Source organism: Neomonachus schauinslandi, chromosome 8 (assembly GCF_002201575.2).
Source record: "Neomonachus schauinslandi chromosome 8, ASM220157v2, whole genome shotgun sequence".
Taxonomy (NCBI): Eukaryota; Metazoa; Chordata; class Mammalia; order Carnivora; family Phocidae; genus Neomonachus; species Neomonachus schauinslandi.
Genome location: NC_058410.1, coordinates 112,802,897 through 112,824,814, shown reverse-complemented (window position 1 = coordinate 112,824,814; position 21,918 = coordinate 112,802,897). Strand labels below are relative to the sequence as shown.

General features: G+C 50.5%; 1 protein-coding gene across 1 annotated transcript; it reads left to right on the top strand.

Annotated features, from left to right (window-relative positions):
- Positions 1–9,649: 9,649 nt before the first annotated feature.
- PI16 (peptidase inhibitor 16) lies at positions 9,650–20,855 on the top strand. The gene is made up of 6 exons (XM_021684610.2): positions 9,650–9,823; positions 14,049–14,270; positions 16,643–16,752; positions 17,238–17,326; positions 17,971–18,648; positions 18,840–20,855. The coding sequence occupies exons 1-6, from the start codon at positions 9,668–9,670 to the stop codon at positions 18,959–18,961; spliced, it is 1,377 nt and encodes a 458-aa protein (XP_021540285.1). The 5' UTR covers positions 9,650–9,667; the 3' UTR covers positions 18,962–20,855.
- The last annotated feature ends 1,063 nt before the right edge of the window (positions 20,856–21,918 follow it).

Genomic DNA, 21,918 nt, shown 5'->3' with positions numbered 1-21,918 from the left:
GGGGGGGGGGGATGAGAGAGGCTTTCAGTCTCCCCGCTGGGCAGAGGGGCCGTGGAGGGGTTCGGGTGGACTTGCCCAGGTGGTCCATGACAAGCTGCAGATCTCGCTTCCCTTGCTTAGGGCTGAAGAGAGTGAGAAGCAAAATGAGGGAAACCGGAAGAGAGGCAATACTTTGATTCAGGACAAAAGGGGGGCGGGGGGGAGCCTGTTCACAGCTGCCCAACACATGGGTCTGAAAAACCAGGGCAGCAGTTTCCAAGTGAGCTGGCGGCCTGGGGGGCAGGGGAAGAGGCATAAATCGAATGGGTGTGAGGGAAGGAGGCCTGGCATTTTCTTCTCTATGACCCCCTAAATCAGGACTGTCTCTTTCAGCATTTTGAGCAGACTGGCTTCCACCCTTGGACATGGTTCTCTGATGCTCTCTGAGGCCCTTGTCTGTCCTTTAAAAGGATCTCTGTTTAAAAAAATTAAAAATAAAAATAAAAGGATCTCTGTTTTTCTCACGCTCTGTTCCTGCTTTGGAGCCACTGTGATGGAATCAAAGTGAAGTTTCGCTCTTGCTCTACCATCAAGTGGCTGGGACTGGGGGGGTGCGGGGTCCATTCAGCACCAGTGACCTTTTGTTTCCATGCAAGGAAAGAATGCGCCAACCTGGATGCCCGGGGGGCTCAGTGGGTTAAGCATCTGCCTTCGGCTCAGGTCATGATCTCAGGGTCCTGGGATGGAGCCCCGCATCAAGCTCCCTGCTCAGTGGGGAGCCTGCTTCTCCCTCTGCCTGCTGCTCCCCCTGCTTGTGCTCTCTCTCTCTGTGTCAAATAAATAAATAAAATCTAAAAAAAAAAAAATGTGCCAACCTGGCCTGACTCTGACACCAGAACCCTAATAAAAGAGCGAGCTGAGCTACAGTGGTGAGAATGGGAACTAAAAGATAATATCCAAAATATAAGAAAGGGCCTTGTGCCCAAAGGCTAGTGAGTCACAGTTGTCCCTAAGTCCCCCAGTGGTTAATAGGCTGATGTCTGAGCTTGGGGACTGGCTGAGGAAGCTATACACAGCCCTTCTCTGGCATATGGTGCGAACGCTGTGGGTGGTGGTTTAAAGGATACAGAGCAAGTTGGAGAAATTATTTACAACGAACTATGTGGGGGACAAACATCAGGAGCCAACACCAGGTGCTATTGTTGCATCAAGGAAAGAGGAGGGAAATATACTAGGACTGTGCTTCTCAAACGATCAGAGGCGAAGGACCAGCTTGTTTTCGTAACATTTCCAGTCCGTCACAAACCAAGTTTGGTAAAGTACTGTAAAAATAAATGACAAACACACATCTATCAAAGGACCAGTCTTTTTACAAACTCTCAAGGGGACCCTGGTGGCACAATGGGTTGAGCGCCCGACTCTTGGTTTCGGCTCAGGTGGTGATCTCGGGGTCGTGGGATTGAACTCTGTGTCAGGATCCTCGCTCAGTGCGGAGTCTGCTTAGGACAGCTTCTCTCTCAATCTCTCTCTCAAATAAATAAATAAATCTTAAAAAATAAATAAATAAAAACTCTCAAAATTCAACAGTGGAAAAAAACCAAAACAATCCAACTAGAAATGGGCATTAGACATGAACCTCTTTACCAAAGAGGATGGCACGCAAGCACATAAAATCATGTTCACTCTCCTTCTCCACTGGGAAATGCGAATGAAAACCCCATGAGGCCTCACCACGCACCTATTAGAAGGGCTGCAGCAAGTGGCGCTTGGGTGGCTCAGTCGGTTAAGCATCCGCCTTTGGTTCAGGTCATGATCCCAGAGTCCTGGGATCCAGTCCTGCATCAGGCTCCCTGCTCAGTGGGGATCTGCTTCTCCCTCTCCCTCCCTCCCCCTGCTCATGCTCTCTCTCTCTCTCTCTCAAATAAGTAAAAATAAAATCTTTAAAAAAAAAAAGAACTCATGTAAATGAAATCATACAGCATGTAGCCTTTGAGATCAGCTTTTTCACTGAGCATGAATGCCCTGGAGATCCAGCCACTTTGTGACACGTATCAACAGCTCACTCCTTCCTATGGCTGAGCAATATCCATGGTAGGGATGTACCCAGTTTGTTTAACCTTTCACTGGCTGAAAGACATTCGGGTTGTTTCCATGTTTTGTTTATTATGAATGAAGCTGCTATGACCATCGCGTACAGATTTTCGTGTGAACGTGAATTTTCGTTTCTCTGGGATAAATGCGCAAGACTGTGATCGCTGAGACGTATGGTAAGTACGTATTTAGTTTTATAAAAACTTTCAAACTGTTCTCCTGCTGCAGTGTATGAAGGATCTAGTTCCTCACGTCCTGGTCAGTATTTGTGGTTGACTCTATTTTTTATTCTAGCCACTGTTGTGGGTTGAATTGTGTCCCCCTGAAAGATATGTTCAAGTCCTAACCCCCGGTACCTGTGAGCGTGAGCTTGTGTGGGAATAAGATCTTCGCGGATGTAATCAAATTAAGGAGAAGTCATCTGGGATTAGGGTGTGCCCGAAATCCAATGACTGGTGTGCTTCCAAGAAGGCCATGGGAAGCCACAGACACACAGGGAAGAAGGCCATGTGACAACAGGCAGAGTGACACAGCCTCAAGCCAAGGAACAGAAGGATTGCTAGCAGCCGCATGAGGCTGGAAAAGCCAGGAAGAATTCTTCAGAGGGGGCTGGGCCCTGCCAGCACTTTGATCTCAGTCCTCTAGCTTCCAGAACTGTGAGAGAATACGTTTCTGTTGTTTGAAGCCACCCAGTTTGTGGTGATTTGTTGTGCGGCCCCAGGAACCCGTTGCAGCCCCCACCTTTTTTCAGATTTTATTTACTTATTTGAGAGAGAGAAAGCACGAACAGGGGGAAGGGGAGAAGCAGACTCCCCACTGAGCAGGGAGCCGGAGCAGGGCTCATCCCAGGACCCTGGGACCATGACCTGAGCTGAAGACAGACGCTTAACGACTGAGCCACCCAGGTGCCCCCATTTACATGAATTCTTAAAATGAGAAAAGTATAGCTACGGAGAACAAAGTCGTGGTTGCCAGGGACAGCATTAGGGGTGGCGTGCGTGACTTTAAAGGGGTAGAAGCAGAGAGCTGCTTTAGGTTCTGTGTCTTGGTTGTCGTGAGGACTGCAGGATCTGAGAGCAAACAGCACGGAACGACACACATGGACACCTATATGCACACACACGTATACGGCTAGGTCACATCTGACCAAAGTCTGTCATTCAGTGAACAACACTTTCCCGGTTTTGATAGTGGGCCACAGTTATAGAAGATGTCACCGTGAGGGGACACTAGGCAAAGGATTCATGGAACGCTGTGTTATCTTTGTGGCTTTCTGTGAGTCTATGATTATTTCAAAATAAAAAGTTAAAAAATTAACTATTAGAAAAATGAAATGAAACGCAGATATGCAAAATACAAGCCCCAATTTGTAAATCCCAGATTCCCCAGATGTAGAACAATTATGCTGGGTTGCTGCAGGAGTTTCTCAAGTCTCACTCTTGTTTTCTGCACCTGCTGTGCCGAGGGACAATAACGAACATCTGGCAGAATGGCACTGGGCCACGGACCACACTTGGAGGAACACCTGCTCAGAGATAAGAAGAAAATACTAGAGGTGGAATTTTTTTCCCCTCTCTGGCTTAATTATTTTGTGGTGGAAATATACTGCTATTCGAAATGAAACTTGATGTAAAATATGTATTGATAATAACTCCATAATAATAAATAATAAATATATATTTGTGTAAGTTTATATTTAGAAATAAATTATATATAACTTTTTATTAATTAAAATTTAAAAATAACAAAGAAAAGGTTTATTTCCTCCCAATCCTGGTTTATAGATAAAAACACAGTTGAGGGGCGCCTGGGTGGCTCAGTCGTTAAGCGTCTGCCTTCGCTCAGGTCATGATCCCGGGATCGAGTCCCGTATCCGGCTCCCTGCTCAGCAGGAAGCCTGCTTCTCCCTCTCCCACTCCCCCTGCTTGTGTTCCCTCTCTCGCTGTCTCTCTCTGTCAAATAAATAAATAAAATCTTTAAAAAAAAAACAACAACAACACAGTTGATGAAAACCACAGCCAATCCTCTGTGTGCCTGATTCTGCCACCTCTCCCTCCCTCTCTCCTTCCCTCTAGCATTCCCCTAACTTGGCCTCCCCTCTGTCCTCCCCGCCTCTCTCTCCGGGCTGCGGCCCGCAACTCCCGCTCTCCCGCTCTCCCGCTCTCTTGCTCCCCCTAGCGGCAGCTCCCAGGCTCTGGTCCCAGCCGCCCCCAACCTCAGGCACAGACAGAACCTCTCTGAGCACGTTTCCTTGTGTGCGGTGATGACGAGACCCACTTCAGAGCTTTCATATGAGGAGTAAATGAGATCGCCCACGTGGCAAGGGCTCTGAGAACCACTCGGGAATGTGCACGTGCAGAGTGGGCCTTCCTGGCCGCACGCCCTTGTCCCCAGACGCGGAGGCTAGCTATGGTCAACCTCCCAAGGCTTTGTTCCCAACTCACCCTTCGCTCTCAAGCAAACCAGGCTCCTCCTTCTCCGCCCTCCCCCACCCCCAACTCACACGAGCGCCCCAGCCCCTCAGAGTTATGCGTGTCCTCCCCTTCCAGCTGCCCAGGGGAAAAGACGAGGAGGTTGCTGTATTTTTTTCTCTCTGCTACAACTTGAGGCCCTGTTAATTCTCCCACCTGTAATAATAATAATAATAATAATAATAATAATAAAATACATTCATACTGGCTAACTCAGTGAGCACTTAGAAGGTGCCAGACACTATCCCAAGACCTACCTGTGTATTAACTCATTTAATGCTCCCAACCATCCTATGGAGTGGCTTCTGTTCTAAGTCCAATATACAGATGAGGAAACCAAGGCCAGCAAGCAGGGAAATAGCTTGCCCAAGGCCACCCAGCTAGAAAGCTCCACACTCTTCTCCCCACAACGCTACCCATGTTTCCTGGTGGATCTCCTGCTTCATGACAGTGGGGACCAGGTCTATCTTACCCAGCTCAGCGCCTGGCACAGCGGAGAGGCTCTGTGAATCTTTGCTGAATGAATGAATGAGGAGCGAGTGAATGCTGCCCAGTGTACTGAGCCTACAAAGCTGTTCTTCCCTGCTGTCGAGGGGCCAGGCAGAGGCCTCCGGGGGTGGCCACACAGGGCAGCCTGAGCACCCTGCCTGCTTCTGCCCGGGAGGCATCTGAGAACCTTGTCCTTCCCGTTTCTGTCCAGCCCCCTCCAGGCGGGGTCTCAGCACTTTACTCCCTGGGAAGTTTTCTTCTAAATCTCCCTATTTTTATCTCAAGCCCCAGCTGCGGTCAGGCACTTGCCATGTTCTCCTGTCCCTAGAGGAAAGATATCCATCTCGCAGCTTCATCAGCTAATCATGCTGGGATAGCTGCCCCCGCCGGCTGGGCCATGGTGGGATCTGGTCGCTCCTACCCTTTTCTCCTCTGCTTGGACTTTACCCTGGAGGTTCACCTCTTCTCTTCCCCACAGACTGACCCATTTTCCTGAACTCTTCAAATTCTCTCCCACCACGCTCCATTCTACCTCCTAAATCTGCCTGCTCCCTTTTCCAGCTACCTATTTATTTCCTTCATCATCATTAATATAGTTATTTGAAAGTCTTCCAGATTGTTCTATTATCTCAAATTTGTGTTGTATGCTGCTGCTCGCAGGAGCTCAGTTCCTCATGTGTTTTATAATTTCTGATTGTGTGCTAAAGCTGAGGATTGTTTTCCCTCGTGGATGGCCCAAGTGGCCTGGGTCGTGAAAGCTCCCTCCAGACATGATTTTACCTTATTTCTGCTGAGATTACTCCCACCACCACCACCACTACTCAATATCCATCCCACTCTGGACCAAAAAATTCCCAAGTTTTGGGGCGCCCGGGTGGCTCAGTCACTTAAGCATCTGCCTTCAGCTCAGGTCATGATCCCAGGGTCCTGGGATTGAGTCCTGCATCAGGCTCCCTGCTCAGCGAGGAGCCTGCTTCTCCCTCTCCCTCTGCCCCTCCCCCTGCCTGTGTGCATTCTCTCTCTCAAATAAATAAAATCTTAATAAAAAAAAAAAAAGAATTTCCAAGTTTTGTTTTGTCTGTGGTAAAATATGCATACCATAAAATTTACTATTTTACCCATTTTTATGCATATAGTTCAGTGGCATTAAGTACTTTCACATTGTTGTGCAACCATCCCCACATCCGGTTCCAGAATTTTTCATCTTCCCAAACTGAAACTGTACCCATTAAAAAATGACTCTTCATTTCCCTCTCCTCCAGCCCCTGGAAATTACCATTCTACTTTCTGTCTCTATGAATCTGACTACTCTATGTCCCTCATGTAAGTGGAATCATACAATATCTGTCTTTTTGTGTCTGGCTTATTTCACTTAGCAGAATGTCTTCAGGGTTCATCCATGTCATACCCTGTGACAGGATTCCCTACCTTTTGAAGACTGAATAATATTTCATTGTATGCATAGACCACATTTTGTTTATCCATTGTTCACTGATGGGCATTTGGGTTCTTCCCACGTTTTAGCTATTGTGAATAGTGCTGCTATGAACATTTGTGTTTCACTCTCTATCCGAATCTCTGCTTTAACTTCTTTTGGATATACATCCAGAAGTAGACTTGTTGGATCATAATGTAATTCTGTTTAGTTTTTCTCAGTAACCACCATACTGTCTTCTGCAGTGGCTGCACCATTTTACATTTTCAGCCTCATGCACAAGGGTGTTAATTTCACTGTATCTTTGCCAACACTTGCTATTTTGGGGGGAGTGCTGTTGTTATAATAGCCATCCTAATGGGTATGAAGTGTTATCTTATTGTGGTTTTGATTTGCATTTCCCTAATGACTGGTGACGTTGAGCATCTTTTCACATGCTTTTTGCTCACTTGTATATCTTCTTTGGAGAAATGTCTATTCAAGTCCTCTGTCCATTTTTTATTCAGGTTGTTTGGGTTGTTTTGTTCTTGAATTGTAGGAGTTCTTTATCTATATTAGTCCCTTATCAGATATATGATTTCATGGTATTGTCTCCCATTCCAGGGGTTGCCTTTTCACTGCTATTGTATTCATTACTATTGTAAATGGAATTGTTTCTTAATTTCCTTTTTGAGTTATTCATTGTTAGTATACAGAAATACCACTTGTTTTGTGTGCTGATTTCATATCTTACAACTTTGCTGAATTTTTAAATTAGTTCTAACAGGTGTGTGTGTGTGTGCATGTGTGTGATCCAAGTTGTTTTTGTTTTTGCTTTTGTTTTTACCCAGAGACCTGAGCAGATTTCATACTTTGAGATGAAATTCATCTATATTTTCTTTTGTTGCCTTTATTTTAGTGTCACACCCAAAAAAATCCCTGCCAAATCCAATGTCATGAAGTTCTTCCCTTATGTTTTCTTCTCTTGTTTTGTAGTTTTAGCTCTTATGCATAGGTCTCTGATCCATTTTGAGTTGATTTTTGTATATAGTGCAAAGTAAAGGTCCAACTTCATTCATTTGCATGTGGGTATCCAGTTTTCCCAGCACAGTTTGTTGAAAAGACTGCCCTTTCCCCTTTAAATGGTTTTGACACCCTTGTTAAAAATCATTTGATGGCAGGCGCCTGGGTGGCTCAGTTGGTTAAGCAACTGCCTTCGGCTCAGGTCATGATCCTGGAGTCCTGGGATCGAGTCCCACATGGGGCTCCCTGCTCAGCAGGGAGTCTGCTTCTCCCTCTCACCCTCTTCCCTCTCATGCTCTCTGTCTCTCATTCTCTCTCTCGCAAATAAATAAAATCTTAAAAAAAAAAATCATTTGATCGTATATGCAAGAGTTTATTACTGGGATCTGTAGTCTATTCCATTGGTCTATACATCTGTTTTTTATGTCAGTACCACACTGTTTTGATTACTGTAGCTTTGAAGTTAGTTTTAAAATCAGAAAATGTGAGACCTCCAACTTTGTTTCTCTTTCTCAAGATTGTTTAGAATCCTTTGAGATTTCATATGATTTTGGGGGATGGATTTTTTTATTTCTGCAAAAAAACATCATTGGGATTTTGATAGGGATTGCACTGACTCTGTAGATTGCTTTCGGTAGTATTAAAGACTTCTAATCCATGAATGTGGGATGTCTTTTCATTTATCGTGTCTTCTTTAATTTCTTTCAGCAATGATTTGTAGTTTTAAATGTGCAAGTCTTGTGCCTCCTTGGTTAAGTTTACTCCTAAGTATTTTATTCTTTTTATTGCTATTGTAAATGGAATTGTTTCCTTAATTTCCTTTTTGAGTTATTCATTGTTAGTATATAGAAATACCACTTGTTTTGTGTGCTGATTTCATGTCTTACAACTTTGCTGAATTTTTAAATTAGTTCTAACAGGTGTGTGTGTGTGTGTGTGTGTGTGTGTGTGTGTGTGTGTGTGATCCAAGTTGTTTTTGTTTTTGCTTTTGTTTTTACCCGGAAACCTGAGCAGAGACAAGTTTTCTTGCCGCTTTCCAAAGCCAGAAAGCCAGTGAGTGGGCTTTTTCTAGGTCCCCATTCACTGAGAGTGCAGGCTTTAAGGATCCCAGCTCAACCCAAGAGTACTGGTTTCCAACTTCCTGCCTCATGAAGGCCAAGACCTTGGTCCCTGCCTTGCATGGTCATTACAGTGTAAGTGCTTGGCCACTGGGCCTGCTTCCTTTCTAATGCCCTCCCCTCAGAACTCCTGCTGCATCAGCTCACTCATCCCTCTGCTTTTCTGCTCTCTCTTGATTTCAAAAACAGACACATTCTATTTTCTAGATGTTCAGAGCAGGAAAGATCCCAGCATCCCACTTCCAAACGAGCACCTCAAGCATATGCATTCATAAAGGGTATGAAGAAGCCAACATTTTATCAGTATCGAAAAGCCCTATTCCAGGATACAACGAGAGTGGGAACCACCTCAGTCTCTTTTCCCGTGGCCAGGAGTCCTGCCTCCCCCTGGGGCTGGGAGCTGGCCAAGGCCACGCCATGTGGGTAGTTGTTGTCTACTGTTCTGAATGGCAGGTGCTGTCCTGGGCGCCTTACATACATTTGATCTCACTTAATCCTCCTTCCAGCCCTATGAGGTAGGTACTATTACTGCCACTGATCTGAGTAAGAAAACTGCCAAAAACACAGCGAGCAAAGGAGCAAAACCAGGATTCAGGTTTTGGTTGGCCCGTCTTTTTTTTTTTTTTTTTTACCAAATACATCTTGTGTTCCTGCATCCTTCCATAAGCCAAGTACAGCTTCCTCATCTTGCCCAATCCTCAGGGGTAGGGTCCACGTGGTTTCCATCCTCCTACTTGTCCTCAGCACCCAGTGGGTGCAACCTGGGTTACTATATTTTTGCCCCTGAGGACCTGTCCACCACTCAGGAGGGGCAGTGGAATGCACACAGCACTTGGCCTGAGCCCCTGTTACCCAGAGAAAGGAGGCTTTTGCCAAGGACTCTGAGGGGAGATCAGTGCTGGGAGTGGACTCAACTCTGGTCAGGACCCAAGCACTCAGCCCTCCTGGAGACGCTGTGTGAGCTGGGCCAGGCCTGCAGACGGCCCCTCCCGCCGCCCCAGCCAGGGTGGTGCTTGTGTGGGAAGGACTTTAAATCCAGCTGCCAGACCCCTGGCCGGGAGAGGCTGAGACGACTGGCCACCATGCACGGCCCCTGCAGTCCGCTGTTCCTGCTGCTGCTGGCAGCCACTGGGGGCCCCGCCGGCGCCCTCACTGATGATGAGAAGCGCATGATGGTGGAGCTTCACAACCTCTACCGGACCCAGGTGGCTCCCCCTGCCGCGGACATGCTGCAGATGGTGAGTGCGGCCAGGGGCCACTCACCTGCCGGGACTGAAGGGGTGCTGGGCGGGCCCCCCCTTCCCTCCCACCCCCGAGCTGAAGCTACCTCAGAGACTCATCTCTCTGGTCAGTGACAGAGACATTATGTAATTCACAGGTCCCCAGAAGCAGCCCCATTCTACAGATCGGGAAACTGAGGCTCCGAGGGACTTGCTGGTCCCTCAGGGGCTTTCAAGTCACACAGCTGGTAGAGCCAGGCCTGGGAGCCCCAGCTTCCCACTCCAATGGCCCCTTCCCAGCACTTCCTAAAATGCAGGTGCCCCTCATAGGGGGAACGTAGGAAGTTCCCAAACACCTTGGTGAAGACGGTCTTTCAGATGCCTTCCAAGGCAATGAGGAGAGGACAGGAGGACAGCGGGATGGGTCCCAGCACTGGGGGAGGAGGGATGTATGAGAAGGTGGGCGAGAACAGGAGCCAGAAGCAGAGAGGGCTCTGCATCACACAGTTCACATTCTGTCTCGGTCCCACAACAAGACCTGTGATTTGGGGTGGGTCCCTTAACCTAGTAAGGACCATCAGTTTCGCATCTGTAAAATGGGGTCACCATTAGAGCTACATATGGGCTACATCAACATGGGCTGAATCTCCCAGATAGAACACTGGCGGGGGCGGGGGATGAAATCTCAAAAAATATATATACAGGAGGGCATATTTACATGAGGTTTAAAAACATGTAAAAACTACTACACAAGTATACTTGTGGGGAGACATGCAAATGTAGTAAATGCACAGAGACATGCTTATAGATGACGGAAGCCAGATTTGGGGTGGCAATTTACCTCTGTCAAGAGGGAGAGGTACTTGATGGTAGGGTTAGGGGCAGGATGTTTATGCTCAAGATGAAAAGAGGGAAAATCAGGGCTCCTGGCTCAGTCAGTTAAGCATCTGCCTTCAGCTCAGGTCATGATCCCGGGGTCCTGAGATCGAACCCAGCGTTGGGCTCCCTGCTCAGCGGGAAGCCTGTTTCTCCCTCTCCCTCTGCCCCTCACGCCGCTCGTGTGCTCTCGCTCTCTCTCACATAAATAAATAAAATCTTAAAAAAGAGAGAGAGAAAATCAGAAATTCACCTTGTTCCTACCCCCGCCCCCCGAAGGCTGAGCAGGCCCATCCTCTCTGGCCACCCTCAGGTGCCCTGGGAGGTTCAGGAGCAGCATCCAGGAACCCCATAGCTAGTGCCCGTCACATCTGGGGAACACAGCAGCGAGCCTGAGGGTCCAGGACTGGAGTTCCAGTAGCCCTGCTCAATCTGGCAAAGGGACTCTGGGTACGTCCCTTTACCTTCAAAGGCTTCCATTTCCTGATCTATCACTTGGGACAGGCAATCCCTACCCTGAGGGTCAGACGGGAAGATGTGTGACAAAGATCAAGGAAGGCCTCTAGAAATGCACACAGCACCACCACTCAAGCCCTGTCGGCCTGGCAACCAGGAACTGCAGATGATAGATCAGGAGCACTGGATGCTGGTACTAGCTCTGTCAATAGCTCCCTGATTGAGGCCTGGAATGCATTACTGAGCCTCAGTTTCCCCATTTGTAGATCCCTGATGCCCTACAGTCTTGTTGGCTGAGGCTGGGGGCTACCCATCCAGGAGCTGCTTTGTGGACAGAGGTGGACCTTGGGCTGGGGCAACATTCTGGGAAGCAGTTTGGCTACTCAGGGGATATGATGCCGTCTGGTGGGAGGTGATGGGAGGAGGGGACGGACTGGGACACCAGGACAAATTTGGAACAAGGCTCAGGCTCAACCTCAGGAGTGGGAAATAGAGGCACTCTGGAGCCGGGTGGCCTCGTTCAAATCTTGATTCCGCCCTTTATTAGCTACGTGACCTCGGCTAAGTTACTTAACCTCTCTGTGCCTCAGCTTCCTCATCTGTAAACTGAAGATGATGACAACATAGTAACTCCCTTGTAGGATGGTTGTGAGAGTTAAATGAGTGAACATGTAGAAAGCACTTAGAACAGTGTGTGGCATACAGTAAGTGCTCAATAAGTGTGTGATTAACAAAAGAGGGAATGGGTCCAGGGTGAGGCAGGTGGCAGTTATCACGAACTCTTTTCTCTCCCCTAGCTTCCACATCTAATCGTCACCACCTTTACCTCCCAGAAGGTTTGATTTTCCTTGAACCCTACTCCCCCATCCTTGTCCCTTGGTACAACCCTGGTCCAGTCTTTCATTACTTCTCCCAAGGACTCCTAGAAGAGCTTCTACCTGCTTCCTCAGCCTCTGGCCTCCGCTGCCAAAATGAATAATCCCACACACGGGCCTGACCTTGCTCAACACCGTTCAATGGCTCTCACTGGCTCCTGACTGCCTCAGGATAAAGCTCCATCTCCCAAGAAGGCTCTCTCTGTGTGTCTGGCCCCTGCTGACGCCTCCAGCTTCCTCTCCTGCTCAGTTTCTCCCTCAGTATCCTCAACAGTTTGTCCTTGCCCAGCCAAAACGCTGTTTCTCACCTCCATGCCTTCGCTCACGCTGTGCCTCCCGTTCTCGCCACCTGACCAATGCCTCGGTTTCAACACTTAGCTTAGTGCCCCTTCTCCACCCTCACCTTGGGCTAAATGGCCCTCCTCGGTGCCTCTACACTGCCTATTGCAAATCTGTCATGTACCACATGGTGGCCCAATCAGCAGTTTATGTACGACAATGTGAACTTGGGCTTCTCGGTCCTTGCTCTCAGCTCCCGGCTGGCACGGTGCCTCGGACTGTTGAACGAGTGAGTGATGAGTGAATGGATGAATGGACTTGTTTGCAGATGGTGACCATGTGGCCAATGTGGGTGGGTGCTGTGACTCTCCAAAATCCACAGGGGTCTCTGGAAGACTGAGAAGCCTTGAGACCCACAGGACTCTACTGGGGGGACTCCATGCATCCAGTCGGAATAGGAATCCCAGCCGGGCTCTGTAGGGAGCTGACAAATGTCTGCTGAGCTGACGAATGTCTATTGAGCAGCTGCTCCGTGCCAGACACTACTGCCACATCACCATCTTCCCCCGCACCCTGCCGCATTCCCACTCCCAACCTCCCCTTACCTGCCAGAGTCTGAGAGAACCTCAGGGAGCAGTGACAAAACACCCAGGGAGGGAGAGGCTGTCCCAGGCCTGTGTTCCCATGCCCACCCCACGTAGCTGCTCCTGAGAACTGTGTGTGGGTGAGGAGCCACACAATCCCCTCCTCTCAGGGTCCCCCAAGCTCTTGGCACTTTGTAGGCTGTCTGGCTCCCACAGTTGGCTGGGCCGCCGGAGGGTGGGGCAAGAGTTGCCGCCAGACCTCCCATTGCTAGGAGAGGCCAAAGACAAAGTTTAATGGGATCCAGGCCTTTCTCGTCAATCCTTCATTAATCCCTCTTCCCACACACACTGGGCCTGTCCTCCCAGCCAGGGACACAGAACCTCAGAGTCCCCTTCACGTCACACTTCACATGCCCTCACCTGAGGTCCCCCCGGAGAACACTGCCTTTGGGATCTGACAGCCCCTTGAGACACCAAGCCTCTGAAAATAGGCCTCTCGGTGAGGGTCACCCAGAGACACTTAATCTTCTGGGGGAAAAGGGCTGTCAGTTGACAAGAGTTGAGAGCACTTGGGAGGGAAGCCTGGAAATGGTAAAGCCGTGGAGGCTGGGCGACCGCAAGGGGAGAGTGGGACCTGAGAGGGGAGTGCTGTCTGCCCCCCCAAGTCATATTTATGGTGTGTGGGGAAAGGGGTGGAGGATGGCAGAATAAACAACGCAGCCCTGGACCATCTCGCAGGAAACTCTGTGGTCTTCAGAGCAGTCAGGTGGCCCCGGGAGGTAGTCAGGGCACATTGGCCCTCCTTTTATTAATATTAATTAATAATAACACCGTCACAAACATCATCCCATTTATTCTTCCCAAAGCCCCATGAGAGTTCAGAAAGGCTAGGCAATCTAAAATCACACAGCTGGTGAATGGTCCCAAGCTTAGCCAACTCCATGGCCTGGCGTGGAGCCCTCCCACCTCGCCCCAGAAGCCCACCGGGAGCACAGACCTGTTCCTGAGCACGGCCAAAAGTCACCCCGCAGGAAGGGAGGGTCTCCGGGCTCCAGAGGCCCCCAGGACACCTTCAACCTTCTTCTCTGAGCCCCGCCGCCCTCTCCCACCCCCCTCTCCCCGTTTCCACGAGCCCAAGGCGTTCCTCACTTCCCTCCCCGACCTGCCGCGCAGAGGTGGGACGAGGAGCTGGCCGCCTTCGCCAAGGCCTACGCGCGCCAGTGCGTGTGGGGCCACAACAAGGAGCGCGGGCGGCGCGGCGAGAACCTGTTCGCCATCACGGAGGAGGGCTTGGACGTGCCGCTGGCCATAGAGGAGTGGCACCACGAGCGCGAGCACTACAACCTCAGCACCGCCACCTGCGACCAGGGCCAGATGTGCGGCCACTACACGCAGGTGCGAGGCCACTGGGCGGGCGGGCGGGTGGGGCGGTGCAAGAGCAGCGGGCGGGGCTACACGGCGAGTGGGCGGGGCCTCGTGCGCAGTGGGCGGGGCAGGGGCCGCCTCTCCCTTTCCGGCCTCGGAGCCCAGGGACCCCCCCCACTCTAAGCCCCCGAGACCCTTGGTAGAAGTCGTGTTTCCACCGGAGCTCATGTGTTGTCCAGGCCTCTGACGAAGTCTGCTTCTCAAACTGCCTAAACCATTTTCAGGTGACTTTTTTTTTTTTCCAAAGATTTTATTTATTTATTTGACAGAGAGAGAGAGAGAGAACACAAGTAGGCAGAGTGGCAGGCAGAGGGAAAGGGAGAAGCAGGCTCTCTGCCGAGCAAGGAGCCAGACGTGGGGCTTGATCCCAAGACCCCGGGATCATGACCCCAGCCGAAGGCAGCTGCTTAACCGACTGAGCCACCCAGGCGCCCTTTTTTTCAGGTGACTCTTGAACAAACACAATCATTTGAAAATCTAGGTGGCCCCTCTCGGCCTCCTCCTACTGAAGGGACCTAAGTTAGGTGTCGCAGAGCCAGTGTCGTGGACGGTAATTATTGTACTAGGCCGTCCTGACCGACCTCTAAGCGGTCCTGTCCTCCGGCCTCAGTTAGGCAGGGCTGTTTGCCCTGCGGTAACTGCCTCCCGACTTCTGGCTTCTCTCGCTGTCCCTCTTTTGTCATTTCTCATGGTGTCTGCTTCTAACCTGCCAGGGACCGATAAAGCAAATAGACAATTGTGTGTGTTTAACTTTTCTTCTACTTTTAAAAGCCATGTGTAAAATAAGAGCAAATAGTCGCTGAGCGAATGTTTCAGGGAGCCTTCGAGATCATTTCCTGCCCCAGGCAGTCACTTCTTGTTTATGTCAGGGTTCTCACTGCATTTTGAAAGTTTGAGTTTCCAGGTAAGAGATGTTGGGTGAGGGTGCTGTAGGGGTGTGTGTATATGGGTGTGTAGGGGAATTAACATTAGTGTTATTGAATTCTTTTTTTTTTTTTTAGTGTTATTGAATTCTTGTTCTTCTCCACCCAATGCTTATTGTTCAAACAGTAACATGACAAATTTTTTAAAAAAGAAAAAGGAAGAACAAACTTCTTCCCAGCCATTTCCACCAATTCCACTTTCCAGTGCTCCTTTTGAGTGATATTTTTAGTGCTAATCTTTGGGGAAGGAAATCCTGACATCACCCATCCAGATGAAGAAGTTGTGAGGGCCCAGCAGCCCTCCCCGTCCCCTCCCCTCCATACCCTGCCACCTCTCACACTCCCCCCCACCCCCAACACACACACACACACACACACACCCCTCCTGCTAGGATTGCTGTCAGAGCCCAGCAGGAGTGGGCCTGCCCTATCACCACCCCAACGTTCTCCAGGGCTGAGTGCACATGCACTCTGGGGTCATTTCTGCCTGGGAGATGCTCAGCAGTGGTATCCTCAGTTAACTTAAGCAGAAAAAAAAACGGTCCGGGGTGCCTGGGTGGCTCAGTCGTTAGGCGTCTGCCTTCGGCTCAGGTCATGGTCCCAGGGTCCTGGGATCGAGCCCCACATCGGGCTCCCTGCTCAGGGGGAAGCCTGCTTCTCCCTCTCCCACTCCCCCTGCTTGTGTTCCCTCTCTTGCTGTGTCTCTCTCTGTCAAATAAATAAATAAAATCTTAAAAAGAAAAAAGAAAAAAAACAGTCCGGGGGAATGTATGCAGAATTAATAGCTGGAGCCAGATCTGACAACAAAAACTGGCCTCCGTTTAAGTGACTCCTGAGCAGACAAGGCCTACAAATAGCAAGGAGAGGCTGCTGGTCTCAGTCCATGGTGGTGCACAAAGGCTGTTTTGACTTTTAAAATGTTATACTTAAGACAGAATTCCTTCTAGCAGCTAGGAGACCCAGACTCTGAAACAGCAGAGCAGATCCCTGCCCACTTGTGATGTGGGGGGAAGTTCTACATTCAAAATGGTTCCTTTTGTTCTCTTCCTTGGATTTTGTTTGTTGTTGATTTCTAAGATTCTCCCATTTGAGATTCATTCCTTTGGATATACCCCTTGTTTAAAATGCACAGGAAGTTGCAAAAACAAAACCCAAAACAACACGCAGGAGGAATTCATGAGGGTATGTACAAAGGGAAGGTTTTCAGAGAAAGGCCTGGTGAAATAGTGTGTGTGGTTCAGGACAAATTCTTCCCAAACCCCCTGTTCAGAGTTTTGTCCTGAAGCTGCGTGTCCTCAGAGACTTGGATCTGACAGGTTGTAGGAATCCTCCTCTCCCTACCCATAGAAGACTGGTGTAGAGAGACACTAGCTACTGGTGTCCCACCCCGGCTAAACTCTTGGGTTTGCCCTTCTTCAGGTGGTCTGGGCCAAGACAGAGAGGATTGGCTGTGGCTCCCACTTCTGTGAGAAGCTCCAGGGTGTTGAGGAGATCAATATCCAACTGCTGGTTTGCAACTATGAGCCCCCGTGAGTGCCCAGGGATCCCTGGCGGTAGAGGATGGGCAGAGCCAAGGGGAGGGTTGAGTTGGGCAGTCTAAGAATGTGGGGGGTGGGGAGGCCTGGGTGGCTCAGTTGGTTGGGAGACTGCCTCCGGCTCAGGTCATGATCCTGGAGTTCTGGGATGGAGTCCTGCATCTGCTCCCTGCTCAGCGGGGAGTCTGCTTCTGCCACTGACCCTCCCCCCTCTCATGCTCTCTCTCTCTCTTTCAAATAAATAAATAAAATCTTAAAAAAAAGAAGAATGTGGGAGGGGGCCACTCCGGGGCCTATTCCCCATACCCGTGGGGGAGCTGCGAGGGCACCTATGGGAGTCTGTTCTCATTGGCCCACCAAGCTAGTTGGGAGCAAGTTAAGACCCAGGGGTACTTCCGGCCTAGGTATGTGTATGAGGGATAGGGACAGGGGTCTCTAGGGACGGCCCCCGCCCCCAGCATCGTCCTCGCCTCCCGCAGGGGGAACGTGAAGGGAAAGAGACCCTACCAGGAAGGGACTCCGTGCTCCCTGTGTCCCTCCGGCCACCGCTGCGAGAAGTCCCTCTGTGGTGAGTTGGGGGTGGGGTGGGGAGGAGAAGGAAGGGGCGACAGGGGATGCCGACAGGTCCTTAGAGCCTTCCCGGACTCCCGAGCCGTGCACGGGCAGGGGGAGGGTCTGGCGGGACGCGACCTCCCGCGCCCTTGGCGGGCCCACCCTATCCGGGTTCCCAAGCCCACTTCGCTTTCCTTGCGCACTTTGGCGCCCTGTCATTCAAAGTGACCGGACTTTAACCCTCCGAGCGGACGGTAGGGGACAGAGTGTGCCGGCCCCCGAGCGTAGGGCGAGGTGAGCGTGGCCAGAGGAAAGGGCCCCCGGTGGGGCGGGGCCTAGTGGTGGGCGTGGCCAGGCGGACTTGAAAGGGACGGGCCTGCGACGCGGTGGACGTGTTAAGCACAGGCCTTGAGCTCGAGAGTCCCCTGAGAGTGGTCGTGTGAGTGCGGAGAGGAAGATTTGGACAAGGAGGTGGATAGAGGAGACACTGTTATCATGTTATAATAAAATAACATTTGTTATCAACGAAGGACGTAGTCGCTGGAGGGGATGTGTGTTTGCGTGTCATCATAGGACATTTGGTCGCCTCGCCGTGATTGTGGTGGGGTGAGGGATGTGGGGCCCTGCTGTACACTAACGCCAGGCCTTGTTTCTTGTCAGAACCCGTCAGAGGCCCGGAAGAGGCTCAGGATTTGCCCTACCTGCTAACTGAGGCCCCATCTTCCCTGGCAACTGAGGCTTCAGGCTCTAGGAAAAGCAGTAGCCCTTCCTCCCTGGCAACGGAAACTCCATCCTCCTTGGTAACAGAGGTCTCAGGCCCTCTGGCAACCACGGCTCTACCTGCTGTAGAAACCGAGGCCCCATCTTCCTTAGCAACGGAAGATTCCCCCTCCATGGCAACAGAGGCTCCACCTTCCTTAACAACTGAGGTCCCTTCCTTTTTGGCAACTCACAGCCTGTTCTCCCTGGATGAGGGGCCAGCTACCTTCTCCAAATCAACCCATGATCTCATCTCCAAATTGGCAGACAAAGAGGCCAGCAGGACAAGCGTGCCCTCCAAGAGTCCAGAGAGTTCTCTGCACCCCAAGATATTCTTGACAGGGACACGGGAGCCGCTACCCCACTCCCAGAAGGCGGGCAAGGCTGAGGCCGAGTTGTCTCCTTCCAGTGAGGTCTCAGCCTCAGTTTTACCAGGCCAGGACCAGACAGGTGAGCTGCCGGCCACACTGGACCACATGGGGCACACCTCCTCCAAGTCCCTGTCCAACTCCCCCAATACCTCTGCCACCGCTAAGGCTGTGGGCGGGCGGACCCTGGCTCTGCAGTCATCTTTAGCAGGTAAGTCCTGTAGCGTTCGTCCCACCTTCCCTCCTTGTCTCCAGAATGTCGGCACCCTGCCCCCAGCATGCACCCTCTGAGTGAGAGCTTCCTCCCTGGCTGCTGGCCCCCCACTTGCATGCCTGGCAGGGAGGGTGGGAGGCCAGGCAGAACTGCGTCCACGCTGAGACAAAGCCTCTCCCTCCCCACAGGTGCAGAGGGCCCTGAAAAGCCTAGCGTCAAGTCAGGGCTAAACTCGGGCCCCGGTCACATCCGGGGCCCCCTTCTGGGACTGCTGCTGCTGCCTCCCCTGGTGCTGGCTGGAATCTTCTGAAGGGGCCGCCACTCAAAGGCAAGGCCTGGTGGGGAGACCCTGGCCTCATGCCCACTCTGGATTGCCTTTCTCCGAGTAAGAGGCCACAGTTTCCTGGGCAGGTCCTGTTCTGTGGCCCCAGTAGCCCCCGGTGACCCCAGCTTCTGGCCAGACTGCAGGCCAGTGCCCTCGTGCCCTCAGGAGGCCTCTATAATGCCAACTGCTGGCACTGCCCCAGGCGTTCCTCTGCCTGGGCGGAGGTCCACCCCTCAGCTAGCTGCAGGTTGTTCTGAGCAGTGTTCCTGTGGCCACTTGGGCTCATTCTCCAGTTGTCCTGTGGCTGTGGTTCTGCTCTTCCAGGGACAGATCTCAGTGCTTCCCAGAAACCCCTTGACCCCTCCTAGTGCCCTGGCTTCTTCCTTAAGCCATCTGAGTCTGACGCTCTTCCCGGGAGGACCTCCTGCCTTCCCAGGCTGAAGAGGTCCGCTGTCGTCCTGCCATCTCCCCCACCCCCCCCCCCCACCCCCCAGACAAGATGCCTCTTGGCCGAAGGCCCTCCGGACAGGAAAGGCTAGGAAAGGCTGCAGGAAAGGCTGCGGGCTGTGCCTCATCCACAGATGCCTTGGGGGCATGAGGCCTGCTGCCTGGCCCAGACCCCTCCTGCCCCTCCCATCTCAATCCTGGGGCGGGGGGATTCAGGGGAGATCCCTGCCTACCAGGCTTGGGACCGTCTGCCTCGGCAGGTAGGGGGTTCTCCCGGAGTGCCCCCTCCCCCTACTTGCTGGTATAGCTGGGGAGAGGGGTTGTGAGGAGCAGATGAAGGACAAGCCCCACTTGAATGGGGTTCTACACGGGGGGGGGGGGGGCAGGCAAGGACCAGGGAAGGGAAGCAGCCCCTGACTCCTGAATAAAACCTGTAAGAGTACCGAGTCTCTGTGCTTATGAGGGGTGGCGGGTGAAGAAGGGCTCTTTGAGAGGCCCTGAGGAGGCTCCCCTTCCAGCCCCAGCACCTGCTCCCGCTCCTACACACCTCCTCTCCCCACACACTCCACCTAGTCCTCTGGGGCACCTTTCTTTTCCTTCCTATAAACTGCCCTCCCTCCCCAACTCAAATCTTCAGGCAGCCAGCAGGAAGGAGGAAGGGCCAAGGGCTGACTCCCGCATCAGGGAGTCACCCGTGGAGGCTTAGTTGGGTTTTACACCCAGAATCAAGGAGTGGCATACAGCCTCTTTTCAGGGTGCTGCTGCCCAGGCCCATCTGGTACACCAGGCCAGAAGGCTTTGCCAGCCCTGGGTGCTTGAGGAATCCTGAGAAAGGGTTCTGGAGTCCCAGACACACTCCCCCAGGGGAGCATAGCAGGACTGTGCAGAGCGCTGCGGGGCAGGAAAGTGTGTGTGTGTGTGTGTGTGTGTGTGTGTGTGTGTGTGTGGCAGGAAAGTGTGTGTGTGTGTGTGTGTGTGTGTGTGTAGATGGACCACGCCAATTATGAAGGGTGTTTAAGAGAGGTCAACTCTTTGGAAAATAAGCCTTTAACTCTTACTTTAATAGGCCCTGATCTTCATCATAAAAAATATTAAAGGGGCGCCTGGGTGGCTCAGTTGGTTAAGCGAATGCCTTCAAGCGCTGCAGGGCAGGAAAGTGTGTGTGTGTATGTGTATGTGTGTCATAATGTATTAAGATATAACCTAATGATCTAAATTAAGATAGAACTCATTTAAAGTGTACCACTCAATGGTTTTTAGTATATTCAGAGTGGTGCAACCACGAGCACAGTCAATTTTAGAACATTCTCAACACCCCAAAAAGAAACTCCTTCCCCATTAGCAGCCACTCTTCATTCCCCTTCCACCCCAAGCCCTAAGCAACCACTAATCTATTGTCTCTATGGATTTGTCTATTCTGACATTTTGTATAAATGGGATCATACAATAGGTGGCCTTTTCTGTCTGGCTTCTTTCACTGAGCATAATCTTTTCTAGATTTATCCATGTTGTAGCATGTGACGGTATTTTATTCCTTTTTATTACCAAATAATACTCCCTTGTATAGAATACATTTTATTTATCCATTTGTCAACTGGGGGACATGTGGGTTGTTTGTGCCTGTTGGCTATTATCAACGATGCTGCTATAAACATTCACGTAAAAGTTTGTGTGGATATGTTTTCATTTCTCTTGGGTCTATACCTGGGAGCAGTATCATAGGGTAATGCAGTCGCTCTATGCTTAACTTTTTTTAGGAACTGCCAGACTGCTGCCCCATTGCACATGCGTACCAGCAATGTACGAAGGTTTCCGTTTCTCCACATCTTCACCAGCACCCGTCTCGGTCTTTTCAAAATTATAGCCATCCTAGTGAGTGTGAAGTAGTATCTAGTTGTGCTTTTGATTTTCATTTCCCTGCTTTCTATGGAGAGAGTTCTTTTGCCCATTTTTTAACTGGGATGCTTGTCTTATTATTGAGTTATAGGAATTCTTTATGTAGTCTAGATACAAGTCCCTTACCAGATATATAATTTTAAAACATTTTCTCGCATTCTGTGAGTTGTCTTTTCAATTTTTCTTTAGGATATCCTCTGAACATAGTCTTTTAATTTTGATGATATCCAATTTCTTTCTTTTCTTGTTGTATCTAAGAAACCGTTGCCTAATCCAAAGTCAGAGATTTATGCCTATGCTTTTTTCTAAGAGTTTTATAGTTCAATTCTTAAATTTAAGCCTTTGATCCATTCTTAGTTGATTTTCATATGTGGTGTAAGGTGGGAGTCCAACTTCATTCTTACGCATGTGAATATCCACTTGTCCAAGCACTTTTTTGTTGAACGTGATTCTTCCTCCATTCACATGAAGAGAACCCATCCAAGACCAGAAGCAGGGACCTCTTTGGAAGTTCATTTTTGGGGAAACAAGACATGGTGTCCCACACTAGTCAGAAAAGGCTGTGACAAATGGGCAGAGAGGGGATGTGTCAGCACAAG